The following is a 15,158-nucleotide window of genomic DNA, read 5'->3' as shown; positions in this document are numbered from 1 at the left end:
TGTATTACTTTAGGTCTTTTTGAGTTATGCGTCTGTGTTAGAAACGTCATCAACAAGTCCGCTCCCTCGCTGTGAATTTTTCTGATATTTCCTGCTCTGTTCTCACTTGAGCTCACTCAGACATTTTCGGGGCTGACAGGAAAAGTTCTGGAAAATGTCCGGAGCAACTGATTCAGACATTTGCGTTCCAACACACAGCCCTTCTGGAACATTTCAGGAAAATGTCTGGAGTTCATGTCAGTGCATGTCTGAAAGCACCCTGTGTGTGTGTGTCTGTTTGTGTCTGTATGTGCATGTGTGTATGCATTCAGCCTACCTTACAGGAGTCCAGCCGGTGCTGTGCGATCGTCGAAACCTTTTCTACCACGGTGCGAAGTCGCGACTGTGTGGCGTGCGAGATGAATGTCACTGCCTCCATGGGGACCTCTGTGACTCCGAACTTCTTAGCTGTGAAGTTAACGCACACACACACACACACAGACATGCACACATTTAGGACAAGACGACAGTTTCGAAATCAGTACATCATTAGTTTTGACACTTCTCTCTCATGTAACAGGTACAGTCAGTGCTCTTGCTTCTCAAACTGATTGTGTCATGATTAAAACAGTGATCTTCTTCTTCTTTCACCATCCGCAAGTTTTATAGCATCTGTCCTCACTTTTGATTTCCTGAAGGAATAAAGAGGTTGAACGTGACTGTTTCATTATTGCCTCTCTCGCTTTCACAATTTGCCTTTTAGAGAAAAACAACAACTAAGCAGGTAGAAGGTAATTGTTTTTGAGAGCCACACACACACGCGCACACAAATACCACTCATAAAAACAAGCCAACAGGATACCAAGGCCGTCATTCAGTACCTCCAGTCATACGCACTTACTGTACTCATACACACATTCACAGAGAGAAACTGTCTGGATTATTGTGTGCAATTAACTCCCAGAAATAGGACTCATCACACAGAAAAGTTAATTTGTTTCACAGTCTTAGTGCAAATTCCAAAGTGGTTTTACAAGCTGAGCTCCTTCGAGTGTGTAAACGACATTGACCATCTCTTTTTCGCGAGGAGAAGGATAATTTAGTTTCCTTGGAGCAAAACTCATCTGAAGTCATAACAAAAGAGAGGAGGACAGACTTTGGTAGTGTTACTATCTGTTTCCAACTTCCTTTTAAATTATTCCATTAACATAATTTTCTCTCTGGCACCCTTTTAAGTAAACCACACCAATTATTTAAATCAGCTGAACAATACATATACTCCTCACCAGCTCCAGCTTTGAAATACATGGAGGGAGCCCTGTTAGCCTTATAATTACAGTGGCAATACAAGTGGCAATGTCACAAGGTCAAAGAAAAACACTAATAGGCTGCTGCCTCCTTCAAAAATAAGATCTTTCAGGGACATTAATATTTCAGAGAAAGTTTAAGAGGATTTAACCAGAGACGGGCACATTTCTGTGAGCAAAAAACACATTCTTCAACATGCAACGATACAAAAAATCTGAAAAAAAACGGCACAGCTAGAAACCGACTAATGAGCTGGACAGCTTTAATATTAAGTGTAATTCATACTCGAAAGAGAGAAAAGAACAGGAATGACATTCATCAAAGGCTGAACGTCTCCAGTTATGGGCAGTTTTTTAACAGTGAATGTTTGCATGTTATCACACTAAACTAGTAATACTGTTATACCTGCTTCACATCAGCTTGTGACCATGTTAGCACAATGATGTTTGTATTTCAGCTTAATTTACCACTGTGCATCAGTTTAACCTCACAGAGGAGTAGTGTTGTAGTGTGGCTTGTTCTATTTTGAACTAATACCCATAATATTAACATTTTTAACAGGGGCCTTTAAAGAGGAAAAGAATCAGAGATTTCGAGGAATGAAGTTGTAAATTTCAGAGAATAAGGCTCCGTGTCATTTGAGAGGGGAAATATCATCAAAGATCTGCCTGTCTGCGTTAGAATGAGGGATGTGGAGCATCTTGTTAAGGTACACTTGTATACATTTCACAAAGAACAAATAAAAAATCATATCATAAATACCAGGACAGAAAACAAACTGTGTCCATTCTGAAGAAAGAACCACATAGAGTTGGAGGAAGAAATGTTGGTAATAGGCAGGTCAATGTTTATTTGGTCACCTCTGCTGCATGGTGGCTTAAACATCATATAAAAACAGTGTTAAATAATGTTAAAATACATTCTTATGCAGCAGCCTGCCCATCATTTCCAACACAATCACATGGAGAGGCACAATCTGCATTGAGTCTTGATAACTTGAATATTTATTTAGTATTGAACTGACTGGTATCCATAGCAACAAGGGTCCCCCTGAAGAGCAGCTGGCAGTAAACACGGAAAAGGTCCTGAATGAGCTGTCTGAATGAGTGTCTGTCTACAATACCTTTAACTATGTGATTCTTAAAGTAGCTTTCATTGCTGCTGCTTTTCACATAACTTTCACTGTGCGCTTTAAGCTCTGCCCGCAGTCGTATAATAACCCAAGACCCTGAGATAACTGAGCTCCACTTGGGGGCAGCTTCTTTCTCTCCCCGACATCAAGCAACGCACCTTTTTTCCTGAGAAACCACCGTGATCTCAGACATACAGGTCCTGACCTTCATCCCTCCTGACCATGGTAAATTTATCAACTGCACATCAGGAGTCAAGGTCCAATAAAGCCACAAGGACCACGCTTCATGTTCAAAAAGCCGAAATGCCAAAGCCCCAGGTCATATCTTTGTTCCAGTTCACACCCATCTTACTGTAGATGTGCTTCGCACGATGCCAAGAATAAAGCAGCTCTTTTTCTGAGCAAACAAAAACAAATGGCTCACGAAAGCAACCACATACTCCCAAAGCAAAGGTGATTGACATGATCATAAGATTTCTGCAGAAGTCAAAACACATGTCGACCTACAGACAAATAAGAGGAAAAAGCTGGACAAATTAGACCCTGATAGGAATTGGTATTAAGATCCGTCATGAGAGATCTGATCCAAAGTTCGTCTGTTCACATCTGACGTTACGATGAGTCCTGGATGTGTATCCTGTGATCATGTGATCAGATCTCACTTCTCCGCTCTATATGCAAATAATCACGACTGTTTACAGATATGTCCGATGACAATGTTGGTGTGTGTCGGGGCGAGAAAGAGAGAGAGAGAGCGAGTGGAGTCAGGAGGGACTGAATGAATGAATGAGCACAGTTTTACTGAAGAAAGATTTGACCAATTTAAGAAAAGTATCAATCAGTATGTGTTGGTCAGTGTTAAAATTGTGGCATTGGCTACAAACTACAAAAATGATTCTACTGTAGCGGGTCAGAGGACATCAGCTGAGTGGTTGATCCTTCATATGTGGCCCAGAACGGACCAACTACCAGGGGAAACAGAGTAGCTGCCTCCACACAGGGCATGATGAGTCACTGAATGGTTTGTTAAGTATGAAAATGATGGGAATTGTTTGCTGTGGCCATCGCTGTCACCAGATCTGAACCCAACTGAACCGCAATGGGATTTTGGACCGACATGTTAGACAACATCCTCCATCACACTCAAATCTGTCACCCATCTGTATGAAGACTTATCAAATGCTAAAAACCCCCGAGATGATCCTTAACCAGAAGTTTCATAACCAGACGACGCTCCGTTCAAGCTCCCTGCCAGCGCTCCCAAGCAACCTGAGCAATATGATTCCTCCCCCAGTCCCTGCAAGGCAATATTGCTAACATTCATTTAAAATGCTACGTCATCCAAAGCATATGTATATGGTATGGTTATTATTGTTTGTCTTTTTTTAAATCCTACATTTACTGTTTATATTTTTGGCTTCATAAATTTGATTTGGCTTGATTTGCCAACAGGAACTGTATTCAAGATGCAATAGCGAAAAAAGAGCAAACACAGCAAAAACTAAAAGGTTGCAAATTGAGCAGTGACTTGAAAACAGGAAAAAAAATCCAAATCCAAAGAACAAGCCAGGTTTATTTTCAATTAAATTGTGCTATGAATATATATGTGATTAATTTTGAGGTAATTTTCCCCGTATGGATTTTCAGCAGCATTAACAACCTGTGTTTTATCTGTCGCCTTGTGTCTGCACCGTATGTATATGTAATCAGCCGACGTGTGCGTGTGTGTGTGTGTGTGTGTGCGTGTGTGCGTGTGTGCGTGTGTGCGTGTGTGCGTGTGTGTGTGTGTGTGTGTGTGTGTGTGTGTGAGCGTGTGTTGTGAACTTAAAGGTACCAGCGGACTATCATTACATTGAGGAGTTTTTTTCTAGAGAGCTCCAGCTGTGCCTGGTTCCTGAAACTGAGGGGTGAAGGTTTCACAACCTCGCAACCAACCCCCCAACCTCAAGGACAAGCCTTGAGCATTATGAGGGGATGGGGAGTGAGAGGTTTGGGAGAGGAGGGTGGCACAAGTGTTTGTTCGGAGGGGATAAAATAAGAGAGGAGGAGAAACAAGACGCAGAAGAAGATAGAAAGAGGCAGCAAACATCCTCTCCTGGAATCAGAATTCAAAAAAAGAAGAAAAAAGGAAAAGAAAGGGGGTGAAGAATGGGCAATCAGGACGTCTCCTTAAGAATAAAAAAGGTGATAGAGATGAATAAAAAGTGAACTGTTATGTCCTATGATTGAATACCTGAGTAAAAAGAAGAAGACACAGGACCAGCCCTTTGCAGAGCATTAAGTGAGCAGGAGAGGTCACAGTGAAGATGTAGAGCAGGGTGGTCAGCGGTAAATGAGAAGGCAGAGCGGAGGGAAACTTGGTGGCCGAACAGTAAAGAGGAGCAGCCAACACTTTCTGATTGAGTGGAGCTGGCAGGCCGGGGGAGCCTCCCTCGGACTGCTGTCAGCTGGGAGCGCAGAGAGGCCAATCACTGACACAACAAAGCTGCACAAGTGCCACTTCCCCAGCAGGGGGCGCCCTAGCCTCCTGCCCTGCATCACGCTGTGCACCCCCCCCCCAGGAAAGATTTATATCTTTAAACAACCCCTCTGCCCCAAGGTGACGGGATAACAACCACGCCACGAGTCCACATAACGAAACATGACCCGCAGGTCTCCGTGCTACACTGAGGATACTTTAATTGAGATGAAACGAGATGAGGGCGCTAGACTCCCCGTCACGTGGAATTACGCTGTGTTTTTTGATCTGATGCACAGGAGCGAAAAGCTAGGCACAGGTTTATTTTGAGTAATAACGCTCATTATCCGTTTTCACAGGTTTCACTATGCAGCGAGAGCCTAAAGTATGTTGCAAGTAATAAATATGACTGCCAGCAGCAAAAAGAAGTAATGAAGACATTGTTACTATCATGTGATCATGAAAAGCCAAGACCTTTCCGCCTGCATCGATTAGCACGTGCAACGCCGTGTGCTCTCAGAGTGTCAAGATCCACTAAAAAGAAATCTCGCTGCCATGTCTCATTCCTCTAAACTCTGTTCCTTTAGTCCAGAGGACAATCTGACAGCCAGCCTTCAAAAGACAAACCCATAAAGTATTTATGTGTGTGCCTGGGGTCCAGTGAGTTCAGACAGCCACTGAAGAATTCATTAAAGGAGGTGAAAGAATTGTTAAGCGTTATCAAATTTAAACCGAGGCCAAACAAGAAAAGGCTCGGCTCGAGCCACTGACGGAGAGAAAATCAAAACTGTCTTTAGTGATGACACTATAAACACAGAAACAACATGTTCCTCACACAAAACACAACAGATCGGGATTTCATCACTGCTGCAGCCTGGGTATTCAGCTCTGGATTGTTGTTTTTTTCCACAGTGGGAAGGTGGAGGAGAAATTGAGATGACATTAAGATTCTTCCTGTCGCTGTAATAACCACATTGTTTTCTGAAAGGCCAGCTTTCAATTACTGCAGCTAAGACGTCCTTGAGTTATATGTTGAAGATCTACATTGCTCAATTGGCCATGTAGATATATTTCACCTGTTTCCAGTATTCGTCGGTGTAGCAGTCCCGGGTGGAGAAAGGCCTCGTCTTTACATGAGCGGATGTGAGTTCCCACTAACTCTGAGTTGGTGGCGAGTATTCTAGCGCTCTCCTCGTTGAGGTTCACCCCGGCCATGGACGCCACGTCATTGATGTCATCATCATCCCTGAAACATCATAGACAGGGTATTAGCAAAATACATACAATGAAAATTATGACTTACTAAAACAAAATACATTATAAAGCCACCTACATAGGGCACAGTCTATGTGTAGTAAGGGTTTTGTTGGTGTTTAGGCCAGTTTTTGCTCAAATCTTTTACAAACCTCCAAACAGACAAATATGGTACATTTGATATTTGAGATTTGAGATTTTTGATCATGCAACAATAGATTACAAGACAGACTAACTTGTACTTTTTGTAAAGACTTGCAGTTCAGGTTGAAATAAAGATAAAGTTGTAAAACGTCTCACACTGTTTAGGGAGCCAGGGGAACAAAGGGGAACATAGGCACACTCAGGAAGGTGTGTTTAGGGACTGTTTCCTTGTCGCACACTGTTAAGGTAGCCAGGGTAACGCAGGGGAACTTTTCAACTGGTCAAAAAAAACCACTAACACCCACTAACATCTGGATTTCGTCTGCAAAGGGAATGGATGCAATCTGTATTCACTCAAGGGTCAAATTACTCTGCAGTAGGCTCGGGTTTTTATCGGTTCCTGCTCCGATCGGCGGTGATGGAAAAAAGGCACCCTTATGAACACATTCATTTGGCAAAACAACGAGGTAAGAGAGCACCTGTTTTTAGTGCACTTGTGTTGTTAGGGGCAAACTCCTCTGGAAGCAATTGGAAAGGAGTCAATCGCCTTTTTTGGGCAGGTTTACCCACGTTTAAAAACCTGCGTATACCTGCTAATGTAGGTGTAAAAGAAGTATTGGACTCCTACTGGTTGGTCCGTCTACACTGTCTCATTCTGTCCTCATTAGCAGAAACAAATGCTGCACTGCAGGGGCAAATGTTCATCACAATCTTTAAGAAAACCGGCAAAAAAATGTGCATCCACAAAGGGTGCATTTGTGCTTTTAATTTTTCTAAGTAAAGAGAATTTATCCATAGAACAAGAATTCAGAACTTGGTTTGGGCATGGAGCAACATTGAGCCTTGTACTCAAACATTTACTTCACATCAGTATTCACGTCCTGAAATTATCCTGATAAATATTCCTTTCGAACATGTGAAAATGTGTTGGATATCCTGTTTTTATTCATGAATGTTTTCTTGGATGAAGTTGTCCATTGGTTTTGTTTCAGTGGGCTACGCTTTGACCATAATGGCACAAAATTCCCATTCCAGGGTCTATTTGTGTCAACACTCGGAGAAGCGGGGAGATGAAGAGCGTTTGGATGGAGCGAGGATGCTCCAGAGGATTGGCACTGAGCTGTGATGAATCAAGCTATACACTAATGTCAGCAAATTCTATTTACGCACTGCTGTGCCACACTTAATGTATTTTCTTGATACACTGGTCATTTCTCACAGCTATAATGTTGACTTTATATTGTTTGCATATTAGCGGAGAACAGGGAAAACATGCAGAAACTGTGATTGGGTCATCGCATCTGAGAGTCAACAAGGTCCGCGCACCCTTTCAAGGCAGGGACTTTCTGTGGGAGCTGTCACAAAGACAAATTCCTCCACAATTATTGTACTTGGCAAGTAATGATTCGGATTCTGGCCTGAATTAGCGGAGCGGTGATGTGTCATGCTTACAGGACTGGCCCAGAGCGAGCAGCGGCTTTTCTGAGTGGCTCTGACGGAGGGAACAAAGAACCACAGAACACACACAGAGTGGCCTCTCGCCACTCACTGGCTCACCTCCACAGTCATTTGCGTCCGTGCCACCGTTGTTGGTTGCGACAGAGCACGTGCATGTGCTGCTTGGGCTTTAGTGTGTGTGTGTGTGCATGTGCACGGTGCGGGGGCCCTGAGTTCTTTTCGAGCGCCTGAGTGCAGACGCACACTGTCAGGCAACTCCACCCTGCTGAGGCCCTCCTGCTCCTTGGTGCGGCCGCAGAGAGCCGATATGAAACTTGACACCACGGCAGGAGGTTGACAAAGACGATTAGAGCAGCTCTCTGAACCTCGCACACCTCGACTTTCTCTCCTCTCTTCCTCCCTCTCTTCTACCATTCGGTGTAATTATGACTTGACTTCACAGAGAGAATCTACACAACAACACAAGCATGGATACATAGGATTATACCCTTTGCTGCACCTCAGGCTGTGCAACTTTCTTCATCACGTCCTCATGGATAACTTGACCTGTCCTGAAATGAAACATGCCTGAGGCTGTGTTCGCTCAGGCGAAAAAAAGCTGCTACTTCCACAGCTTAAAACTGCCTCGATGGATAATGTGCATTAAGGAAAAGTGATTGATTACATAAGATCCCTTCAAACTAAAGCAGTAATATGATTATCTATGTGATACTGAACCGACACAGGGCTGTGTAACAGGAGCAAAAATTACCATATAATGTAACAGCCCTGTTTTTATGAAACCAACATGCAGCAGCACATTCATTTTAAAGAAATACAACAGGAAGTCTCTGAATTTCTTTAAAGATATGCAAATCTCCCCAGGTCTGAGGAAATAAACAAACATATTTCACAGTTTCTATTGAGCACAACATCTGCCTTTTTTTTTTACATATACTCTAACTTGTGTCCCATGAAAACCTGATTGAACAAGTTAGTTTAGATTATCTGAATAAAAAAAATCTCATCAAGAAATCAGGGTTACATGATTTGTATGTGAACGGTGTCAAATGTTTCTATTATAACTAATTCTTTCTCTCACATATGACCTGCTTGCTCCATAGACTGTAAATAAAGATTGATGGCATGACAGCTCTCAAAAAGTGAAGCCAAAGCGTTTTTATCGCCTCCTGGTGGCTGGCTGCAGTATAGTTTATAAACCCTTTCTCCTCCATGTAAGTGGATGGGGCTGGAATCAAACTAAAACAACTAAATACACATTAAATCATTTTTCCTCAAATAGATTAGCACTCAGTCGAGTGCATACCTCTGCTAAGGCCCAACAGTTGCCTTATGAAACGTCATTTAAATTCGCTAGATCTGTATTCTTATTTGGATCTGCACCAAAATTGCACACACTAATAAATAGCAGTCCCCTAAATGTGCCCGATTTTTTTTTCATCAAAATACATGAATTATTCTCTGAGAAATAAATGAAAATGTTGAAAAACACCCTATCTCGCAATGGTGGAAGAAATGGGGGGAAAAAGAATCCTGGATCCCTCCCCTGATCTTGATCTGTACCAAAATTCAGTGGGTTCTCTCCTAATCCATCCTGCATCCTTCCGCCGAGTTTCATGGAAATTTCATGAAGTAGTCTTTCCATAATCCTGATAATTATCAAACAAACAAACTCAGATGAAAACATAACCTCTGTGGTGGAGGCAAAGATGCTTTCTGTCATTTTGGTAGTTCTTATCATTCTGGTGTTTGTTCAAGTGTTCATTTTCCAATATGTTTTGTTTAATTCATTAATTGGTGCTATAAAACAGTGAAACCTCATGATTGACAGCTGAGACTGATTTGAGATTAGTCAAGCGTGTGTATCGGTGCAAGATGGTAGCGGTGGTACCTGGGATGTTTAAGCTTCATTTCTGGATAGTGGAGACACATTGTCCATCTTTATATTCAGTATATGAGTTTTTCAAACAAAGGTAGTGTATTCCTATAACTCAAATTGCCACCTTGCAGTTGTACACCTCTGCCAACCATATTAGTTGCAGTTTACATCTATATCTGTCCATACCTATAATACATATGATGTACTGTACGTAAGAAGACTTTGAACAAATTAAATGAAAGATATTAAACATATTTTTTACATTAAATCAATTAGCATATGAATTCTAATATGAACTGGTTTTGCAAGGTTAAATGATCTTCACCTTTGACCAATAAATTCTAATCAGCTCACACTAAAGTCAGAGTAAACTTTTGTGCAAAATTTAAAGAAATTCCCTCAAGGCGTTCCTGAGATATTGAGTTAATGTTAACGGGACAGAAGGACGGACAAACTGAAAGCATAAACCCTCCAGCGCAGACTGCTGCCAGTGTGAAGGAACTAAAAAACACAATAAATGTAATTTACTGTAAATTTTGTTATGTGATTTCTAGTTAAACCAAGATCTCAGCATGAAGGTCACTGTATCAAATAATCGGTAAAGCTTACATGAAGCCGGAGAAGTAATCCTCTTTTTACATTGCACTGGAAGCTGCAAAATAAATAAATTCCTGAGACGAAACTATGTGTCGTTTAATTACAGTATACAGAAATTCCAGTCGTCTGCAGTAATATAGAGACAAAATATGAATCCAGCAGCTACAACAGCATGGGGCCCGAAACCCTCCACCAGGATCCAAGAACACTGGTAATATTATATGTAATAACGTTTTTTTTCTTGGATGGTCTGATTTCTTGGAATATTCAAGATCACTCAAATCAAATAAGAACGCAGAAGACAGGTCTGATATTAAAAGGAGGGAATGAGATCTGAAATGCAAAATATTCCCTGACTATACCTCTGCACTAATAAAGCAGAGATGTAATTAGCTTGCACAGAAAGCAAAAGAGCGGCGGTTTGGGTTGGCCCGGGGACCTGGAGCCGGCAGTCACATGAATACATATGCATGTCGTTTCCATATCAAGCCTGTGTCTCAGCGAGGGCACGCCATAGGTGGTGGGGAGGACCGCACTTAACATTTAGAGGCTGTTGTGTGTGTGCGTGTGTGGATAGATGGAGGTGTATCCAGATCTCCAGCAACCCCCCTCTCATTCCCGCTTCAACACCACCCATTACCACCACACCCCCACCCTGTGGGTAAAGGTCTCTGTGCCCAGGCAGGGGGCCCCTGATTGATCTCTGTGACTAACACCCAGGCCATGCAGGCGTGTTGTGCCCACACCGAGAGACATGAACCCACTGAAGGAGAATTTTCCACAGAGCAGCCTGGGGTCCAATGGCCGGTGATGGGATATGTGCTCATGACCCAAATGGAGGACAGCACTGGTGGCACAAGAGGGGTCAATAAAATACTAGAAGTGGACTAAGTTACTTTTTTTAATTCAATTTAAGAGGATGTAGCTGATGTTCTGATGAAGGCATATACCAAAATATCTTTGTTTAACGTGGTCAATCAATAACTTACACTACATTAACATTTCAGTCCCAGCATTGTTTCCTTTGTGGATTCTTGGAACACCCAGTCTCAACATAATCTAATCATGTGGCTGCCGTGTTTCCAAGTCTCTGCATCAACAATTTATGGAAGGTCACTTTTAAGTCCTAATTGAGTCAAATGTATTTATAAAGCCCCCTTTTTTGCACATCACATAGCAATTAACAGAGCAACAAAGGATGTAACCACAAAGAGAGAACGCACTCCCTTTGCTGGTAAATGATGGGAAAGGGCTGGTGGACTGCTACATCCACTTTGGTGAACAGAAACTTTTGTTCCTTAGTTGTATGCGTACCGGCTTGTGTGTATTTTCCACGTGAATATGCAAGTGTTTGTGTGTTTAGGTGCACAGATGTGTGTCCAGCATGTAAGACGGGGCTGGATTTGAGAGGCTGAGGCTGAGCACAGAGGTTGGCAGAGGGCTGAGGGCCTCGGCTGGCTCGCCTGTGATTACAGCGGATGTTGAGTGTTTACAGAGAAATGAGGAGGGGAGGAGGGGGATTGCACAGAGACAGCTGCTTTCACTCTGTACTGTAAACTACACACACACACACGCGCACACACGCACACACACACACACACACACACACACACACACACACACACACACACACACACACACACACACACACACACACACACACACACACACGCACACGCACACACTGACACAAGCACTTACACAGACGGCTGTAGCTGTACTGAAACCCCACAAGCCCTGCAGTGTGTGTGTGTGTGTGTGTGTGTGTGTGTGTGTGTGTGTGTGTGTGTGTGTGTGTGTGTGTGTGTGTGTGTGTGTTGTGCTACAGCTGGCCCGCTGGGACCAGTGGCTCAGAGTGACAGCCACACACACACACACACACACACACACACACACACACACACACACACACACACACACAGACACACACCATCAGTCCCCAACTACAGTTGAACAAGCACAGTGCAGGCTGGGTGGGAGAGAGCTGGTGGAATCTGACTGACCAGTCCGGCCAGTGGATTTTCGTTTTTTTCCTCCTTACCATTCTTTGATATGTTTTTTTATCTTCTCTTATTCTATGTTTTAATTTTTGTTTTTAAATGTGCTTCATAAATAAACTTGATTTGATTTTTAAGGTTCATACAGTCACTTTAATATTTTTGCGATATTCTCTTCCTCTGCATCTCAAACTTCGTTGCTATGCGAGTACGTCTCCACATTTGTTAAAAAGACTTTTAAGAACAAATCTGACCTGACTTAAGCATGTGTTGGCCTTTTTTACTTTCACACTTTTTGTAATGGCACCCAACACATCGCCTTGTAACACTGGACTCTGTTCCAACATGTTTATATCCTCAGGAAAGAACAACAACAGCAAACTATAAACAGTGTAGGGAAGCTAAGAGGCTTCAGATGCCAGGAGCCAACTGAGGTGCAACCTTAACAAAGAGTTTGCAGCAGATACCAAGAATAAAACACCATCATTTTTATAGCTGATAAATCTCCACAGAGGTCCATCTCTCATTAAACATTAAAATCAATGTCAGGTTCGTCGATATCTCATTTGACTTAAAACTGCATGTTGTGGAAGTTCAAACTACCCGCATGACAAAAACATGGATGCAGGCAAATATGGTGCTCAGTGCAGAGCAGGTTAACTTGACCTGGACAGACGGGGACAAAAATGCAACAAAATGTCAGTGACGTGTTTCTTCTGTGACAGTGGTGCTGTGCGTTATTGGACTTATATTGAAACCAGTGCTTTTGTGTGTATGTGGAGGGCCACTGTGATCACCGCAGGGGGGGAAAGGTCGTCAGTAACAAGCGAGCCTGACAGCTTAATTACCAACGCAGCTAAAGATTTATCGGTTTATCAATCAGAGCCCCGGGCGCTGCCTTTCCCCTCAGGAGATGGGAGCCATTACCATGAACCCGTTGGCCCATGTGACCCAGACTCTTCTTACCCCAGCCCGGTCATACCGGGGCAATCCTAAACCCCAGCTCCTGTCAGTGCATGAACAGTTCACACACACACATACACACAAACACACAGATTCCATAAACACACAAATAATCTTAGACAGGATCATATACACATACTGTATGTTCATGTGCATCCAAGCAGGGACACAAACACAGAGGAGGAGAGGCGCATACATATACTTGCAAACATTATACTTACATACAAGTATGTAAATGCTGCACACACACACATAAATACACAAAGACTCATACTAACATGGACCACAAAGGCCAGCATGTGGGCGATGAACCTTTTATGTTTTGAGACAAAAGCCCAGCTGAAACAGAGACAAGACCAGAGCGAGAAAGAAAGAAAGACAGAAAGCGAAGCTGCGGGCTAAATACCGTATGTTTGACTTCACCGAAAGGTATTTTCAGAACCACATCCAGAAATTCCAGCCATCTGGACACAATTAACTTATTGCTAAATTAAGATTTAGCTCATTTCTAATCCTGTCCATGAGTTGTGACACTGACACAAGGAGGGCGATGCTGAGGGAGATCTATTGGCTGGCAGTGTGTTGCTATGTGGTGGGCACGGAGAGAGAGGACCACCGATCAACCAGCCGGGCAGGCAGGCGGCCAGGTGGCTGGGCAGGCAACTGGGATAAACACTTACAGCCTTAGCTGAGAGTGTAGCCTGTAGTCATGCCGAGGCATCTTAGTGAAATGCTGCCCCCATGTGATGGCTGCAGGGAACAACAGTTACTGTGTCGCTGGGTCTCCTGGCGAGTGGAGTTGTACCTGAAAGAGCCTCCTCCGGGGTCGTTGAGCTTGTTTTTCTGATTCCCAGAGATCTGAACGGCCAAGCCCATGGGACTTTTCCCCGCTTGGTTGACGACTCCCTTCCCCATTGTGCCTGATAAGAACAGATACAAAAAACAAAAAATAAAACACTAAGCAAAACAGGAAGGGAGTAATGTTATCATTGAAATGTCCCTTTCTATCAGTGTCAAATATCCTCCTGTCTAACGACTACCTTCGACCATCTCTGTCTTCCTCGCAGGCGTAGATTGAGGGGGGGGAGAGGGGGAAGCGGTACTGTCGCTCTCCCCAGGTTGGTGCGGAGAGCGTCGCTCTGTCAATATCACTGCGCTTCACCGGCTCTCCTTACACTCCTAAACCGCATCCTGCTCCGAGACACGTTTTCCAGAGAGGCACAAGGACTGCCAGAGTGAATTTAAACTTGATTTTAACAGGCATGTTCCTCGCCAAGAGGCAAAGAAAAGTATTTTTAGAACTATCCCCGCATTCCAATTTATGGGCATAAAACAACCTACAGATTCTTCACTGCAGGCAATCTTGGGGATGGGGGGAAGATCAAATTTGTATGCACCTCCGATCACACACACACATGCACACAAGCGTGCACACACATCCACAAACAGGTGCAAACATATTACACACACACACACAGACACACACACCACCTGAGAGCACACAGCTCTCTTAGGGGAGTGTTACGCCCGGTTGGTGTTGGGGGCGATATTTGTGGGCTTCTGTGGGATGAGTGTTTGTGAATCAGTGTGAGTAAGCAGCAGCACAAATGTTTGAGAAGGCTTTATAACCAGACAGAGAAAAAAACACCTGTTCTCTCTGTGGCTCCTGCCTGTTTACACATCTTACAGCCGACTGAGAGGACATTTAGAGCTGTGCTAACAGTTATCTTCTGTTTAACCTTTATCGCTGGCTTTTTATTTAACCAGAACATCAAGCCGAGTTGGAAAACATTGAAAAACCTGACTGGGAACGCAGCCTCAATGAGAAGTGTAAAAGAAAATGGGCAGGCCAGAAAACCAAAGAGAAGTGTGAGTCAGAGGACTGAAGCTCAAACTTTCCAAAAACATGTACAGACGTCTTTGTTTGGTCTTTTTTGTCTTTGACCAAGCGCATTACGTTTTTGTACAATAGAAAAAAACGAACGCCGA

The 15,158-nt window shown here is 43.2% G+C and overlaps 1 protein-coding gene across 2 annotated transcripts in view; it reads right to left on the bottom strand.

Annotated features, from left to right (window-relative positions):
- The window catches only part of LOC118106253 (transcription initiation factor TFIID subunit 4), a 90,066-nt gene that overhangs the window by 51,942 nt on the left and 22,966 nt on the right, over positions 1–15,158 (bottom strand). For both annotated transcript variants that reach the window (XM_035154652.2, XM_035154662.2), the window contains 3 exons: positions 13,975–14,089; positions 5,954–6,123; positions 317–447 (listed from right to left, as the gene is read on the bottom strand). In XM_035154652.2, coding sequence (XP_035010543.2) covers positions 317–447; positions 5,954–6,123; positions 13,975–14,089 — 416 coding nt within the window. The remainder of the gene's footprint in view (positions 1–316; positions 448–5,953; positions 6,124–13,974; positions 14,090–15,158) is intronic.

This window comes from Hippoglossus stenolepis, chromosome 1 (assembly GCF_022539355.2).
Source record: "Hippoglossus stenolepis isolate QCI-W04-F060 chromosome 1, HSTE1.2, whole genome shotgun sequence".
Classification (NCBI taxonomy): Eukaryota; Metazoa; Chordata; class Actinopteri; order Pleuronectiformes; family Pleuronectidae; genus Hippoglossus; species Hippoglossus stenolepis.
The sequence above is the reverse complement of the archived record's forward strand: the minus strand, read 5'-3'. Positions and strand labels throughout refer to the sequence as shown.